General features: G+C 63.0%; 1 protein-coding gene across 1 annotated transcript in view; it reads right to left on the bottom strand.

Annotated features, from left to right (window-relative positions):
- CSPG4 (chondroitin sulfate proteoglycan 4) overlaps positions 1-8,553 on the bottom strand; it is a 34,035-nt gene extending 25,482 nt beyond the window's left edge. The window contains exon 1 of the mRNA XM_056128777.1: positions 8,400-8,553. Within this exon, the coding sequence (XP_055984752.1) occupies positions 8,400-8,493 (94 nt within the window). The 5' untranslated portion in view covers positions 8,494-8,553. The remainder of the gene's footprint in view (positions 1-8,399) is intronic.
- Positions 8,554-13,960: the final 5,407 nt, after the last annotated feature.

The raw sequence follows: 13,960 nt of genomic DNA, 5'->3' as shown, positions 1-13,960 counted from the left end.
CACAAAGGCCCAGCTCGGGGGTGACTCAATTGGCTGGGCAGCCTGGGCGGGCCTGGCTGGCACATGGAGGTGGTGGGTCTGGGTTTATTTTTGGCGGGCTGGGGCGGGGCCGGGTGTGGAAGCTGGGACCCGGGGGCGGCCGGGAGGGAGGCGGTGTCCCTGGCCCCGGGACAGAGCCCGGGAAGCTCCAATTTAGGAAATGGGATCCGGGTGTCAGGAGCCCTGGGGGTGCGGGGCTGCCTCTGGGCTCTCTGAACAGGGCAGAGACCCCCTGCTCCCCCTCATCCTGTTCTTAATGGGGGGGGAGAGTCTGCACAGAAGCTCAGAGAGGGAGAGAGGGGGACGCTGGGCCACACAGCAGGACCGGGCCCTCTGCCCGGGGGGTCTCAGCAGCGGGGGGACAGGGTCTGTCCCAGAGGGCTCAGCTGGGCTCCAGATGGGTGTCCAGGAGCACCCGGGCGCCAGATGCCCCTTGGGCCCGTGTGGGGGCCGGAGCCTGGCTCCTGTTAGCTCACATCTGGGGGCGGGATGTCTGTGCTGGGGTGCTCCGAGAAGGGCTTTCTCTAGGGGGAAGGCAGAGGGTGCCCCAGCCTCTCCCCAGGGTGCCTCCCCGGTGGCAGGTCTGCGGCCATTTCCGGGGACCCACTCAGCTCTCAAAGAGGTGAGGACTAAGGGGCCACAGCTGGGCCAGGGGGCAGGGGTCGGGGTGAAGCAGCCCCTAGCAGAGCCGCCCAGGGGACCTCCCGGGCTTGGCAGGGAGCTGGGAGCAGGCCCCCCGCCCCATCAGAGGGCTCCCCTCTGAGCCTGGGCTCTTCTCGGGTCTGGGGGTGCTGGACCCCGGAGCCGTCCTAGTTCCCCTCACCGCCAGGGAGCGGGGAGCATGTGGCCTCGCCCAGGGCCTCCTCCCCCTGCACTCCCCCACCCCACCCCTCTGTCCTTTCTCTAGGGGCCTCCCCAGCAGTGCAGGGGGCTCCCGGGGCTATCCCGGCATTACTCAAGGAGCCACACAGAGCCGGGGGTCCGGCCTGGGGCTTGTGCACATGGCGCCTTCATGCTCTGTCCCAGCTGGCAGGGCCTCACCTTCCCCGTCCACCCCGCTCTCTCGCCCCAGACTCTCACGGGGCACGGCAGAGCCAACCTTTCGCACCAACTCCCACACAGGTGCCCAGAGGGCCGGGCATGCGGGCCCCGGGGAAGCACAATAATGGGGACCCCCAGCGGCCCCAGAGGGAGGAGGCATTTCAGTTTCAGGAGAGAAGCTGCTCAGGGGCTTATCTGGAGGCTGTGCATGGAATCGGGATGAGGGGGGTCCTCGACTTCAGACATCAGGGTGTGCCCAGTGTCTTCCTCCCCCCGGCCTGGGCTGAGAACTCATAGCGGCCAGGATGGAGGGATAGGACCAGAGCTCCCTTTAGCTGCTCCAAGTCGCCCAAAAAGGGGGCAAATTCGTGTCCCTTCCCTGGTCAGGGGTGTGTGTGCGCGCGTGTGTGGGGGCCCAGGCCCGCCTGGCGGGCGTCCAGCTGCAGGAACGCTGGGCTGGCCCCCGCGCTGAGAGCAGGAGGAGAGGGCAGGCAGGGCCGCGCCGTGGGAATCGTCCTGGCCCGGGATATTTATAGCGGCGCTCCTGCAGCCGTGGGGGAGGGGGCTCTAGGTGGGAACGGAAGTCAGAGGTCGGCTCTCGCCCGCCCCCACCCTCCCCAGAGAGCCGGCGACAGACTTCCCTGGGCCAAAGGCTCTGCTGGGCCAGTCGAGCGCTGGGGCCGGGGCCTGAGCGGGGGTTTCTGCCAGGATGGAGGCCTTGGCCGTCTGGGGCTGGACTCTCTTTGCCCAGCCCTGAGTGGCCTCTCTGTGAACACTTGTGTGTATGCATGTGCACCCATGTGTGTCCGTGTGTGCGCGCCGTTTGCCCATGTGTCTCCGTGTGCCATGTGTGTCTTGTACATCGTGTATGTGTGTGTCCGTGTTGTACCTTTGTGTGTCCATGTGTGCCCCATGTGTGTCCATGTGCACTATGTTGTGCGTGTGCCCCATGTCTGTCCATGTGTGCTATGTGTGTGCCCATGTGTGTCCATGTGTGTCATGTGTATGTGCCCCCATGTTTGTTTGCACCATGTTTATCTGTGTGCCCCCATGTGTGTCCATGTGCACCCTTGTGTGTCCCTGTGTGTCCAAGTATGTCCATGTGCACCGTGTATGTGCCCCCACGTGTGCACATGTGCCCCAGGTATGTCTATGTGTGCTGTGTGTATGCCCCATGTGTGTCCATGTGTGCTGTGTGTGTGCCCCCATGGTTGTCTGTCTGCACCATGTTTATCTGTGTGCCCTCATGTCTGTCCATGTGTGCCCCCACGTGTGTCCATGCGCCCCATGTATGTCTGTGTATGCCCCATGTGCGTCTGTGTACACCATGTGTGTCCATGTGTGCCATGTGTGTGTGCCCCCATAGTTTTCTGTTTGTACCGTGTTTATCTGTGTGCCCCCATGTGTGTCCGTGTGTGCCCTTCTGTGTCCATGTGTGCTCCATGTGTGTCCATGTGCACCGTATGTGTGCCCCCAGGTGTGTCTGTGTGCACCGCATGTGTCCGTGTGAGTCCTTGTGTATAAGTGTGCCCCCATGTGTGTCTATGTGTGTCCACGTGCATCCATATGTGTCCTTGTGTGTGTGTGTGCCCCCATGTGTATCTGTTTGTGTCCTTGTGTGTGTGTGCCCCCCATGTGTGTCCATGTGCACCGTGTGTGTGCCTGTGGGCCCATGTCTTGCGTGTGCATGCGCTCACATGTAGTGTGCACACAGGCGGAAGTCTGGGGGAAGGGGCCAGGTGAGGGTGGGCGGGAACGTCCTCTCACCGCATGGAGCGGAGAGGAGCGGGCCCAGCGTCAGCAGTGAGTGGTCAGCACAGGCCCAGGAACTGAGGATGGGAGCAGAGAGTGAGCCCAGGCGGAGGGGCCGGGGCTGCGGATTCTGGTTTATTTATTTATTTTTTTGGTTTCGGGGTCACACCCAGCAATGCTCAGGACTTGCTCCTGGCTCTGTGTTCAGGGATCAGCCCTCGCAGGCTCAGGGGACCATATGGGATTCCAGGAATCAGACCTGGGTTGCCACGTGCAAGGCAAATGCCCTACCCGCTGTAATATTGCTCTGGACGCAGATTCTTTTCTTTTTTGGGTGGGGGAGGCACACCCAGCTATGCTCAGGGCTTACTCCTGGCTCTGTGCTCGGGGATCACTCCTGGTGGGGCCCAGGGAACATACAGAGTGCCAGGGAATGGCCGTAGGTGTGCAAGGCAAGTGCCCGCCCACTGCTCTATTGCTCTGGCCCCTGTGGGCTATGGATTCTTACCTGCCTGGAGAAGAATCCCTGGGGGGACAGGGCCCGGCACAGGGGGACCTTTGGCACTGGCTGCCACCAGGATGTCCCCTGTGGGCCCAGGAGGGAGAGCGGGGTGGGGTGCTGCGGTGGGGCCCGCCGTGGAGGGTGCGGGCTGGGCTCTGCTCCTCCTCTCCCAGGGCCCCTCTCTTATCTGACCCGAGCTCATCAGTCAGTCTGTTTCCGGTCAGAGCAGGTCCCTGCCTTTAGGCCACAGAAGAGCTTATCAAGACCCCATCTTTTACCATCTCTGGACGTTTGTTCCAGAGCTGCTTTGCGCAAACCCTCACGTTTGTGGGCGTGGTGGGTGGCCGCGGCACGAAAAGGCCTGGATGGGGCACCCAGTGCCCTTGTGATCTGGGGTCTCTGAGCCCCTCTCCGGGGAGCCCGTCTAAGGCGAGACGGTGAGGCTCACGAGGGAAGCACATGGAGAGTCTGTTCTGGGCAGTCGCTCGGCCTGTGGGCAAGGCCACACCCAAGGCAGGGCACGGAGTGGGGGTGGCAGGGGGGTTGGTGTGGAAACCAGTTGTTCCCTAAGGACGTGCGGTGTGACTGTAAGGAGCTGTCCCTCTCTGGGGGCCAGGGGCGGCGGTGAGGTCTGGGAGGGGCGGGCGACCCCCGGCCCCTGAGAGGCACACGGAGGGTGGTGCAGACGGGCGCGGGGGCCGGGCTCCCAGATGTGGCCCAGAGCTCACAGCGCTGGCGCCTCCGCAGGCTGGGAGCCTCCGGGCGTGGGTAGATGCTGAGCAGGAGGAAGAAATAGCCAACAGGATGGGTACTGTCCAGGACGTGGGTGAGCCGTGCCACCCAGCTGCTCCGTCGCAGCCTCCAGAACCGAAACAAATGGGCTTTCTTGGCCACCGAGTCAGCGGTCAGGAGAGGGGCTGGGGTTAGCTTTGAGAGGGTTTGTGGGAGCCGAGACTGAGAACAGCAGGTAGTCTGTACAGCCCGCCTTGCGCACGGCCAACCCAGATTCCGTCCCAGCCTCCCATTTGGTCCCCTGAGCACCACCAGGAGTAATTCCTGAGTGCAGAGTCAGGAGTAACCCCCTAGCACTGCTGAGTGGCCCAAAAAGAGGGAGGGGGAGGGGGAGGAGAGAGAGAGAGAGTGAGAGAGAGACAGAGACAGAGAGGACAGAGAGACAGAGAGAGACAGAGACATAGACAGGGACAGAGAGACAGACAGAGACAGAGACAGAGAGGGTTTCCTTAGATGGGAGAAAGCAGGGTGTGGTTTGGAAAGATGGGGGCATTGGGGATATGAGGAGACAGGGCAGAAATGTGGGGAACTCAGCGTCCGTCTCTCCCGTGCAGACCCATCGCCCCTGCTGGGCAGGTGGAGTTCCCTGGAGGGGGCACCAACCTCTCAGGTCTGATCTGGGAAAGCCAGCAGTGGAGTAGTTGTTGGGGCGAAAGGCAAAACTGTGGCCTCAGTGTTCTGTCTGTGAAATGGGAATGTCTGTGAGCTGCTGTGGGGTGCGGCAGGAGCTCAGCTCCGAGGCTCTCCCTCTCCTCCACCCTCCAGTTAGGGGCACCTGCAGGGCAGTGGGGGGGAGCCCTGGGCCCCCCGTGCCGGGGTTCCTCCCGCACCTTCAGGAATACCAGCAGCACAGTCCTCCCTGAGTCCGAGCTGCAGAAAGACTCCTTTTGCTTGCTTGGTTTGGGGGCCACCCTGGCTCTGTGCTCTGGGGGTGCTCCTGGTGGGCTGTGTGGTAACAGAACCAGGAGGGCCCATGGGCAAAGCCTGCGCTCTGCCCACTGGGCATCCCCGCTCCTGCCTCTCCTTTTAAAACAGGGGCTATGGGGGCTGGAGGGATGGCACCGCGGGGAGGGCTCTTGTTTTGCACGTGGCCAGGCTGGGGCCGGTCCCCGACATCCCATATGGTCCCCTGCACCTTCGGGACTGATCCCTGAGTGCAGAGCCGGGAGTCAGCCCTTAGCAGCGCTGGGTGTGGCCCCGAACCAAAACCACAAAATAAATCAAATCAAATAGGGCCTCCATCTACCCGTAGAGGCTGGGGGAGGCTGCAGTGCCAGGGATGGAGCGTGGGAGGCTGCACCACGTCACACGAGTTGTTCTATCATGTGAACTTCTTCCGGGGGGGCCCTAGAGGAGGACTCCCTAATGCGAGAAGTTTCCATAGAATCGGAGCACTGGGGGCTGCGTCGCGCTGCTCCGTGGGACCCAGCTGGTGCTGGGAGCAGGGCGGTGAGCGACAGAGACACAGGGTGGGGACAGGCCAGGCTCCGGACCCCAAAGCCTCCTCACTCAGGTGCTCCTGGCAGGAACAGGGCCCAGCCCGGCCGGCCGCCAGCCTGCCCTTACCTGCTCCCCACTCCCAGGTCTGCCAGCAGCGGCGGGGGGTGGGTGGGGGTCTGGGGAAGGCGGGCCGGGGGCGGAGGAGGCGTGCAGGGGCACAGTGTGAGGACGGCTGTGTGAGCCCCCGTCCCTGTGCATCAGGCTCATTCCCACTCCCCCTCCCGCCCCCTCCTGGGCAGCACGCCCAGTTCCCAGACGCAGCCCAAGCACTTCCTCTGCACCACACGCCCGCGCCCCCAGAGGCACGGTCCACCTGGCGCCCCCCCCTCCGCAGGGCCCCCCAGGCCCACAGTCCTGAAAGGCCGCTCTTGTCCTCCCTGCCCTGGGGGAGGGCGGGTGCCGTGGAGCGGGGGATTGGGGACAGTTACCCTTGGTTCTCCGTTAGCTTTTTCAGCGTCTGTGAGAGCCGGCCCAGGGCCTGGCCCCTGCCCTATCAAAGGCAGGGCAGGGGCGGGCGGCGGGGGCCAGGCTCAGGCAGGGGGCAGCGGGCACACACCACTCCCTACGACAATCTCAGGCAGCGGGCAGCGGGCACACACCACTCCCTACGACAATCTCAGGCAGCAGACGGTCCCCGGGTTCAATCGCTTGCCCTGGAGGGTCATCCCTGGTCCCGCTGCCCCCCCCCCCCCCCCCCCCCGACCCCAGACTTCACCTTCCACTGTTCAACATCAGCTCTGCCAGGCCCGGTTTGTTTGGTTTTGTTTAGGGGCAACACCCAGCAGTGCTCAGGAATCACTCCTAGCGGGGCTCAGGGGACCAGAGGGGATGCCCGGGATGGATCCTGGGCCAGCCGCATGCAGGGCGACTGTCCTGCCTACTCACTGCACCGTCTCTCTGGCCCCGCTCTGCCAGGCTTGGGAGAGGAGTTGAACCACAGGCCTCCTGTCCGTGCTCCCTCTGGCCCCGGCTGTGCTCCACAATGCCCCACCCCCACGTGCCATCCTCCCTCTGCTGGCCTCACCGCTGGCTCAGAGGAGCGGGCACCATGCTCCTCATCTGTGTGACCCATGCCAAACCTGGGAGCTTGCCCAGAGAGGAGTGGGGCAGGGGGCTGTCACAGGGAATTGCGTCCTCCTTCCCTGCGAGACAGAAGTGCTTTGCTTCCTCCTGAGCCTCGATCCTCCCAGCTGAGCAATGGGACAGCGTTTGGGGCTCTCCGGCCTGGGACACTGGCACGCAGAGGGAAAGCGGGCTCGTGCAGCTTGAGAAGGGGGTTGTCCAGAAGGGGCCTTCCTTAGCTGGGAGGCTGAGCCAGGCCTGGCTAGAGGGGGGCTGCCCGGGAGGAGGCAGACCAACCCTTCTAGGCCCTCCGCCTTCCAAGCCCTCTGCCAAGGCAGGTTTTGCTGGACATGCCACGCCCACTGGCTCCATGTGGCTCTTTCCCGAAGGCCAGCAGGGCAGAGGCTGTGACTCTGGTTTGCCATTTAAGGCCTCTGAGCCCTGGTCCAGTGGCTCTTCCTGGCACCAGGCTACTGGCCTTCCCGCCTCAGTGCCCAGGCCCACCTCGGCCTTCTCTCTGTCCTGCCTGCAGTTCTGCCTCCTCCCTCCCTCCCATGTGGGGCGCTGCGGGGACCCCTGGGCCTGGCCTCCTCTCCACCCATCCTCTGCATCAGGAGCTTTGCAGGTGGGATAGAACCGTCATCGAAATCTTCATCTGCTTTGCGGCCTCCCCAAGGTCCCGTCCAGCCCCTCTGGGGCTCAGTGCCCCCAGAACACCTCACAGTCCGTGCTGGGGAGGTACAGAGACATGGGGGGGAGGAACGGGGGGGCTGCAGTCTCTCTACCCCCAGTCCCCGAGGCTCAGAGCAGGGGGTCCCTGGGGACTAGGCTCCCAGGGCTCCAGCTCTGACTCACCCTCATAGGAGGGGGGGGGTCCTTCCTTGACTCATTTCCCTTCTGGGCACCTCGTGATGCTGCCCATTAGAGCTGGCTGCTGCCCATCTGATGGGGAGCTGGGTGTGGCGGGGCCCAGGAAGGAGGCGGAGGCCCGGCCCCTGCCCCAGGCCGGGACCCAAGAAGGAGGTGTAGGCCTCCTCTGGGCTCTAGGCAATGGGTCTCTGATTCATCTGTCGTCACACAGGCCCTGGGGCCACCACTATTGTAGCCCAGCAAGGCCGTGTCCCCGCTCTGGGGCAGCCTCAGGAGGGCACTTCATTCAGCGCCTTCTGGGACAGGAGGTGTGGCCGGGTGGCCAGGCTGTTCCAGGGCCAGGCGCCCTGCCTCTGGGAGGCTGGGGAGAGGAAGGGTCATTCGGCACCCAGCAGGCCCCTCCAGTGAGGGGGAGGCCAGTGAAATGCACCCCGAAGAGGAGAGGGTGCGTGGGTGGAGTTGGGGTGCAGTCGGAGGTGGGTGCTTTAAGGCGGGGGCCTCCTTAAAGGGGGTCTTCTCTCCGTTCCTCTCCTCCTGGCCCTTCCCCTCCCTAGCGTGGGGGTCTGGGTGGGAGGGGTGCTTCTCGGGGCGACGCTGCCCTGCCCTTCGGTCTCCCAGGTGCTGAAGCTCAGAGGCCAACGGGGCGCCCGGCTGCTCCGAGCTGCCAAACACCCCAGACAACGTACCCCCAGGTCCCACCTTAAGTGACTGGCACACCCAGACAGGAGTGGTTGGGGGTCCCTGAGCACCCTCTGGGGAGGCAGCCCCGCCAGGACCCTCCCCTCCGCCCACCCGCCCACCCCACCAGGAGCGCTGGTTCCTGGGTCCTGCTCTCACTCACCTGCGGACGCGGACTCCAGGGTGGCCCACAGCGCCAAGGTCACCGCCAGGGCCAGGGCAGGCGCGCGTGGCCCGGACCGCCGGCCACAGCGCATCGCGGCGGGCTGGGCAGCGAGTCGGAGGAGCCTGGACGGCAGAGCGGCCAGTGGAGGGCGGCGCTGGCGCGGGCTGTGGCACCGGGTGTCCCGCGGCCAGTCTTAACTCGGGGGGCGGGGCTGCGCTCTGGTTTCAGGCTGGGGCTCCCCCATCCCCACCCCACCCCCCACCTTCTTAAAGGGCCCCTACTGGGCCGCCCCGGCCGTGGCGGGGTGCAGGGCGCTCAGAAGGGGTCAGTCCCACGCTGGACATCGAGGGTCCAGTCCCGCGGGGGCCCAGCTCTAAAGAGCCCTGACCCCAAGGGCCCCTCCGGCCACCACCAGCCCCCCCTTCTCTGCCTTCTGCCCTTCCAAGAGGGGCTGGGAGGGGTCTGCCCCAGGGCTGCCGCCCACCAGTGTTCGCAGAGAGGCACCAGCCCCACAGCCGTCGTGACTGTCCCCCAGCCTCCCAAGAGGACCCTGATCTGTGACCGGCAGGGCCTCAGTTTCCCAGTCTGTAAAGGAGGCGAGACCAGGACACTCAGCCTCCAGGCAGGAAGAAACTCCGCTCCGTGGCCTCAGTTTGCCTAAGTCTGCCAGGCCGGGGAGGGTCATTCTTCACCAGCCTCACCAGCTTTTACAGCGGAAACTGTAGCTCAGAGCCCCCAGGTGGGGCCAGCGGGCTCCAGCCTCAGCTCCACGGCTGGCTGGCTGGGAATCGCGCGTCCCGGGGCTGCCTTCCGGAATCTGGCCCTGGATTTAGCTCCTACCTAACAGCTTCAAGCTGGGGCCCTTCTCCGGCTTGGCTCCCTCCCAGACGACATCAGCCCGTCCCAAACAGGAGGAGAAAGGGTGATATTATTGCCGAAGACTCTGCCTGCCCTCCGCCTCGCCCCACTGCAGCCGGGCCTGGCCTCGCCTTCTGGGTTCTGCGAGGAGGTGCAAGGGCACCCCAGGAATGCGCTCCTCTCCCTTCTCTCGCCAAAGGCTCTGTGCCACCCAGCCCTTCCCTTCTCCCCCTTCTGCCCTCCAGAGCTGTGGGGAGGGGCCGGACACCCACCCGGGTTCTAATACCAGGTATATGGGCCCCGAGCCCTGCCAGGAGGGACCCCCTGGGCCTCAAGCCAGGAGTAAGCCCTGAGCGCTGCTGGGTGTGGCCCCCAAATAAAATTACAAAACAAATCGTTGGTGAGAGGGTCTGCCCAGTCTGGAGGAGGAAGGACAGAAGCCCCTGGGGGTTTCAGCCCCCGCCTCATTCTTCAGCCCTCCTTCTGCCCCACGTGGGGAGTCAGCTCAAGGGACACTCCACTCTCAGTGACACCCAGTCTGCTGAGCACACGTCCCGGGAGCAGTCCCTGAGCAGCGCTGGGTGTGACCCCCAAACAAAGCGAACAGCATCCCCTCCCATGGGCACACAGGAGCCCACTGAGTGGATGAGGAAACTGAGTTAGCCACTCTAGCCCGGGGCTTGGAGGCGAAACCAGGCCTTTTGTTTTGGGGGGCCAAATCTGGTGGTGCTCAGGGGACCCTGCAGGGATTGGACCCAGGTCCCTGCGTGCACGGCAGGTGCTCCAGCCCCTCAGCCAGTCCAGCCCCAGCCCCCAGCCAGGTTCTTTTATACGACCTGAGTTCAATTCCTCCGCCCCTTTCGAAGAGCCCGGCAAGCTACTGGGAGTATCTCACCCACACGGCAAAGCCTGGCAAGCTACCCGTGACGTATTCGATATGCCAAACAAGTCTCAATGTTACTGGGCCCGCTTGAGCAAATCGATGAACAACGGGAGGACAGTGACAGTGACAGTGACTTATTTAAGTTTTTGGTCTTGGACCAAACCTGGCGATGCTCAGGGGTTACTCCTGGCTCTGGACTCACTACTCAGGGATCACTCCTGGGGGGTCTTGGGGGGACCACATGGGCTGCCGGGGATCAAACATGGATCAGCCACATGCAAGGCAAGCAGGTGCCCTTCAGATGTACTATCACTCTGCCCACCCTTTATTTATTTATTCATTTTGGCCTTTTGGGTCACACCTGGTGAAGCTCAGGGGTTAGTCCTGGCTCTGCACTCAGGAATCACTCCTGGTGGTGCTCAGGGGACCATATGGGATGCTGGGGATCAAACCCAGGTCAGCTGTGTACAGGCAAACACGCAGCCTGTTGTACTATTACTCTGGCCCCTCTGCTCCCTGTTTATAATTTTAACTTTATTATTATTTCAAGGGCCTCCCCTGTCTGGGTGTTGGGGGAGCCCGGGGTCAGTCCTGGTGATCTTCCAGGAGGTGGAGGCCTGGCGGCTTAGTAGGGCTGGCCCTGGTGGTGCTGGGGCCGTGCAGGGCTTTGTGCATGCCAGCCATGCTGCCCCAGCTCTCCGCGCTCTCTCCCTGCACCTGGCACAGGTCTCTGGCGCCAGCCCGCTGTGAGAGTGTGGAAGTGTGTGGTAGCGAGCCCTGCAGACCCGAGTCCAGCTCCCCGTTCTACTTGGCGCCCGACCCTGAGCAAGTCACTCCATCTCTCTGTGTAAGACTGGGTGTGTAGGGGAGACTGGAGAGACAGCACAGTGGGGAGGGCGTTTGCCTTGCATGCGGCCGACCCAGGTTCGATTCCCAGCATCCCATATGGTCCCCCAGGCACAGCCAGGAGTAATTCCTAAGTGCAGAGCCAGGAGTAATCCCTGAGCATTGCCGGGTGTGGCCAAAACAAAACAAAACTGGGTTTGTAGGGGGTGTTGGAGCAACAGCACAGTGAGGAGGGCACTTGCCTTGCATGACCACCCATGTGATCCCCGGCACCCCATGATCCTTCGAGCACATCCAGGATGAGTGCAGAGTTAGGAGTAAACTTTGAGCATCACTGAGTGTGGCCCCAACACCAAAACAACAACAAAAAGGAAGAAAAAAAAACCCCAAAAAACCAACCAAGCAAATCAACCAACCAAATAAACAAAATACCCCAAAGCAAAACAAAAGAACACCCCCAAGCCCCACAAAAACACTGTTTGTGGTCTCCAAGTGCCTGGCCCCCCCGCCGCCATGTAGCAGGCACTGCCTCCTGCCTCCTCATGCTTGTCCCACACGTGCTCAGTTTGTGCACAGCTTTGACTCACCCCTCCATTAAGGGAAAGTTCTGCCTTCTGAGGGCTGAACTTTTGCACACAGTAGGCGCTACATAAATGCATGCTGGATGAACTCAGAAACCACTGACTGTGCCAGGGGCTTCCCTGAGGGGGCCTGGGGTGAGCTGAGCCCTTGACCCTCCCCCACCCATCCCAAGCTTTCCGCTCCCCCCTAGCAGGGAGGCGCCTGGTCCTTGTTAGGGGCTAATTACTGGCCCAGTGTGGGCCCAGGGCGTGTGAGGGGAAGCCTTCTTTTTAGGAATGAAAGGGAGGGACTAGGAGTCCGCTTTCTTTTTTTATGAATCAACACAGACAGCTCCTAGCCACTTCCCACCAGTCCCATCTGCTCCTCTCCCCCCCTTCCTCCCTCCCTCTCTCCCTCCCTCTCCTCCCTCTCTCCCTCTATCACTTCCTTCCCTTCTCAGCTCTCCCTCCGGGTCCCCACCCCCACACACTCACACTACTGAGAGCCCGCAGACCGCAGAGTTCCCGCCCAGAGCCGAGCCAAGAGAAGTCGGGGCTCAATGCACACAGTCACCCCCCCCCCCCGCCCCCCATCCCCCACCGCCCCGCCTTGTTGCTAGCAGAGCAGAGAAACATGGCAACCGGCCTTACCGGGAGCTTCTCTCTCCATAAGCCACTCTCGCTGAGGCCTGCCGCCTTCCCGGTTTACAAAACACTCACCAGCTCTCTTGACAACCCTGGAAAGTGTGTGTGTGTGTGTGTGTGTGTGTGTGTGTGTGTGTGTGTGTGTGTTTGGCGATGACTATGTCCCCATTTCACTGATGAAGACAGTGAGGTTCTCAGTGGTTGGGGCTTGGTTGGTGCAGGACTTGAACCCTGGACCAGGGCTGAGGACTGTCCTGACCGGAAGTGCTGGAAGAAAGTTGGGGCCCTAGGGGGAGGGAAAGTGGGGAGGACCCTTGCCTTGCACGCGGCCAACCCAGGTTCAATTCCCGGCATCCCATATGGTCCCCTGAGCACTGACAGGAGTGATTCCTGAGTGCAAAGCCAGGAGAAGGAGGAGCTCTGAGAATCGCATAGCTGGGTGTGACCCTCAAACTGGGGGGGGGGGGGAGAGATAGAGGAGAGAGAGACAGAGAGACAGAGAGAGACAGAGACTGAGACAGAGAGAGAGAGAGAGAGAGCTTGTGCCCTTTGGTGCTTTGCAAACTCTCCTGTCTCTGGCCAGAGGCAGTTGGTGTGAGCTGAGTCTTCTACGCTGGCTGCTCCCAGACTCTCCAGGACGCTCCCCCAGCACCTGGAGGCCCGAAGCTCCGTCCTGAGCGAAGGCAGCCAGGCCTCCCTGCAGCCTCAAGCCAGCCCTGACCTTCTCTTGCTGCCTTCTGACCTTTGCCATGCTTTCCCTTTGTGTGGCCTGCTTAGGCGTCGCTGGGGACCATTCCTGACTGTCCTTGCCTCTCTGGCTTCTGTCCCTTTCCTCCAGGAAGCCCTCAGGCCTCCCTCCCACTATGAGCTCCCTATCCGCCTCCCCCGGGTACTGTCCACCCAGCTGGACCGGCAGGGGCCGGGTGAGCCCTCTGCATGCCCAGGCCTCCAGCCCCAGTGCTTCTCAGCAGAATGGGGATGGAACAGAGGAGGGTGCTCACGCCCAGGAGTGCGGGAGGGTTGGGAGGCGACCATGGCCCTCACTGTGTGCTGCCTCAGTTTCTCCAAAGATCTGGCTGGGGGTTGGGGGACGAAGGCAACGCGGACACCAGTGTCACCCAGCAGGCTTGGCTCACTCACTTTTCCCCGCTAGTCACTTTTCCCCTCGATGTCCGCTCTGGCAGGGGCTGGGCCTCTGTTCTGCCCTTGGCCTGGCACCCAGATTGCCGCTGTGTTTTGTACCCTGGCTGCCGTGCCCCACCCGGGAGGCCCAGCCAATGCCAGCTTGTGGGTAAGTGATGGGTCCTTGTGCCCAGAGGGGCGGTGCCCGAGATGGCCTGCGTCCTCAGGGAACTGACTCTGCTCCAGGGAGAACCCACCGGCCACTCCCCGCAAGGAAGGTGGCCCCTGAGCCTCGCACCCCGGGGCTGGACCCTGCCCCAGCCCCAGGTGCCCGTGTGGGACCTGCCCCTCTCCCAGCTGGAGGCCGCCCTGGGGTTCCTCCAAGTGCACACACCCCCAAATTACACAATTCAGGAGCTGCAAAACCATGTTTGCTGCCTCCGGGAGTCACTGTGGACAGAGGCCCGGGCTGCCACCCAAGCAAGCCATCCTGGAGAGGCAGAGCTGGGGGGCGGTGGGGACCGCCGGGGACCCCCTCAGAGCCTCCGTTCCGGGGCCAGGCACTCTCTCCCACACCACATCCATGGAGGCCTGTGGCTTCACGGCCTGGCCAGCTGGTCCCAGCTGACTCCCCTGGGATGTGC

The sequence above is a fragment of the Sorex fumeus genome, unplaced genomic scaffold, assembly GCF_029834395.1.
Source record: "Sorex fumeus unplaced genomic scaffold, SorFum_2.1 ptg000067l, whole genome shotgun sequence".
Classification (NCBI taxonomy): Eukaryota; Metazoa; Chordata; class Mammalia; order Eulipotyphla; family Soricidae; genus Sorex; species Sorex fumeus.
The sequence above is the reverse complement of the archived record's forward strand: the minus strand, read 5'-3'. Positions and strand labels throughout refer to the sequence as shown.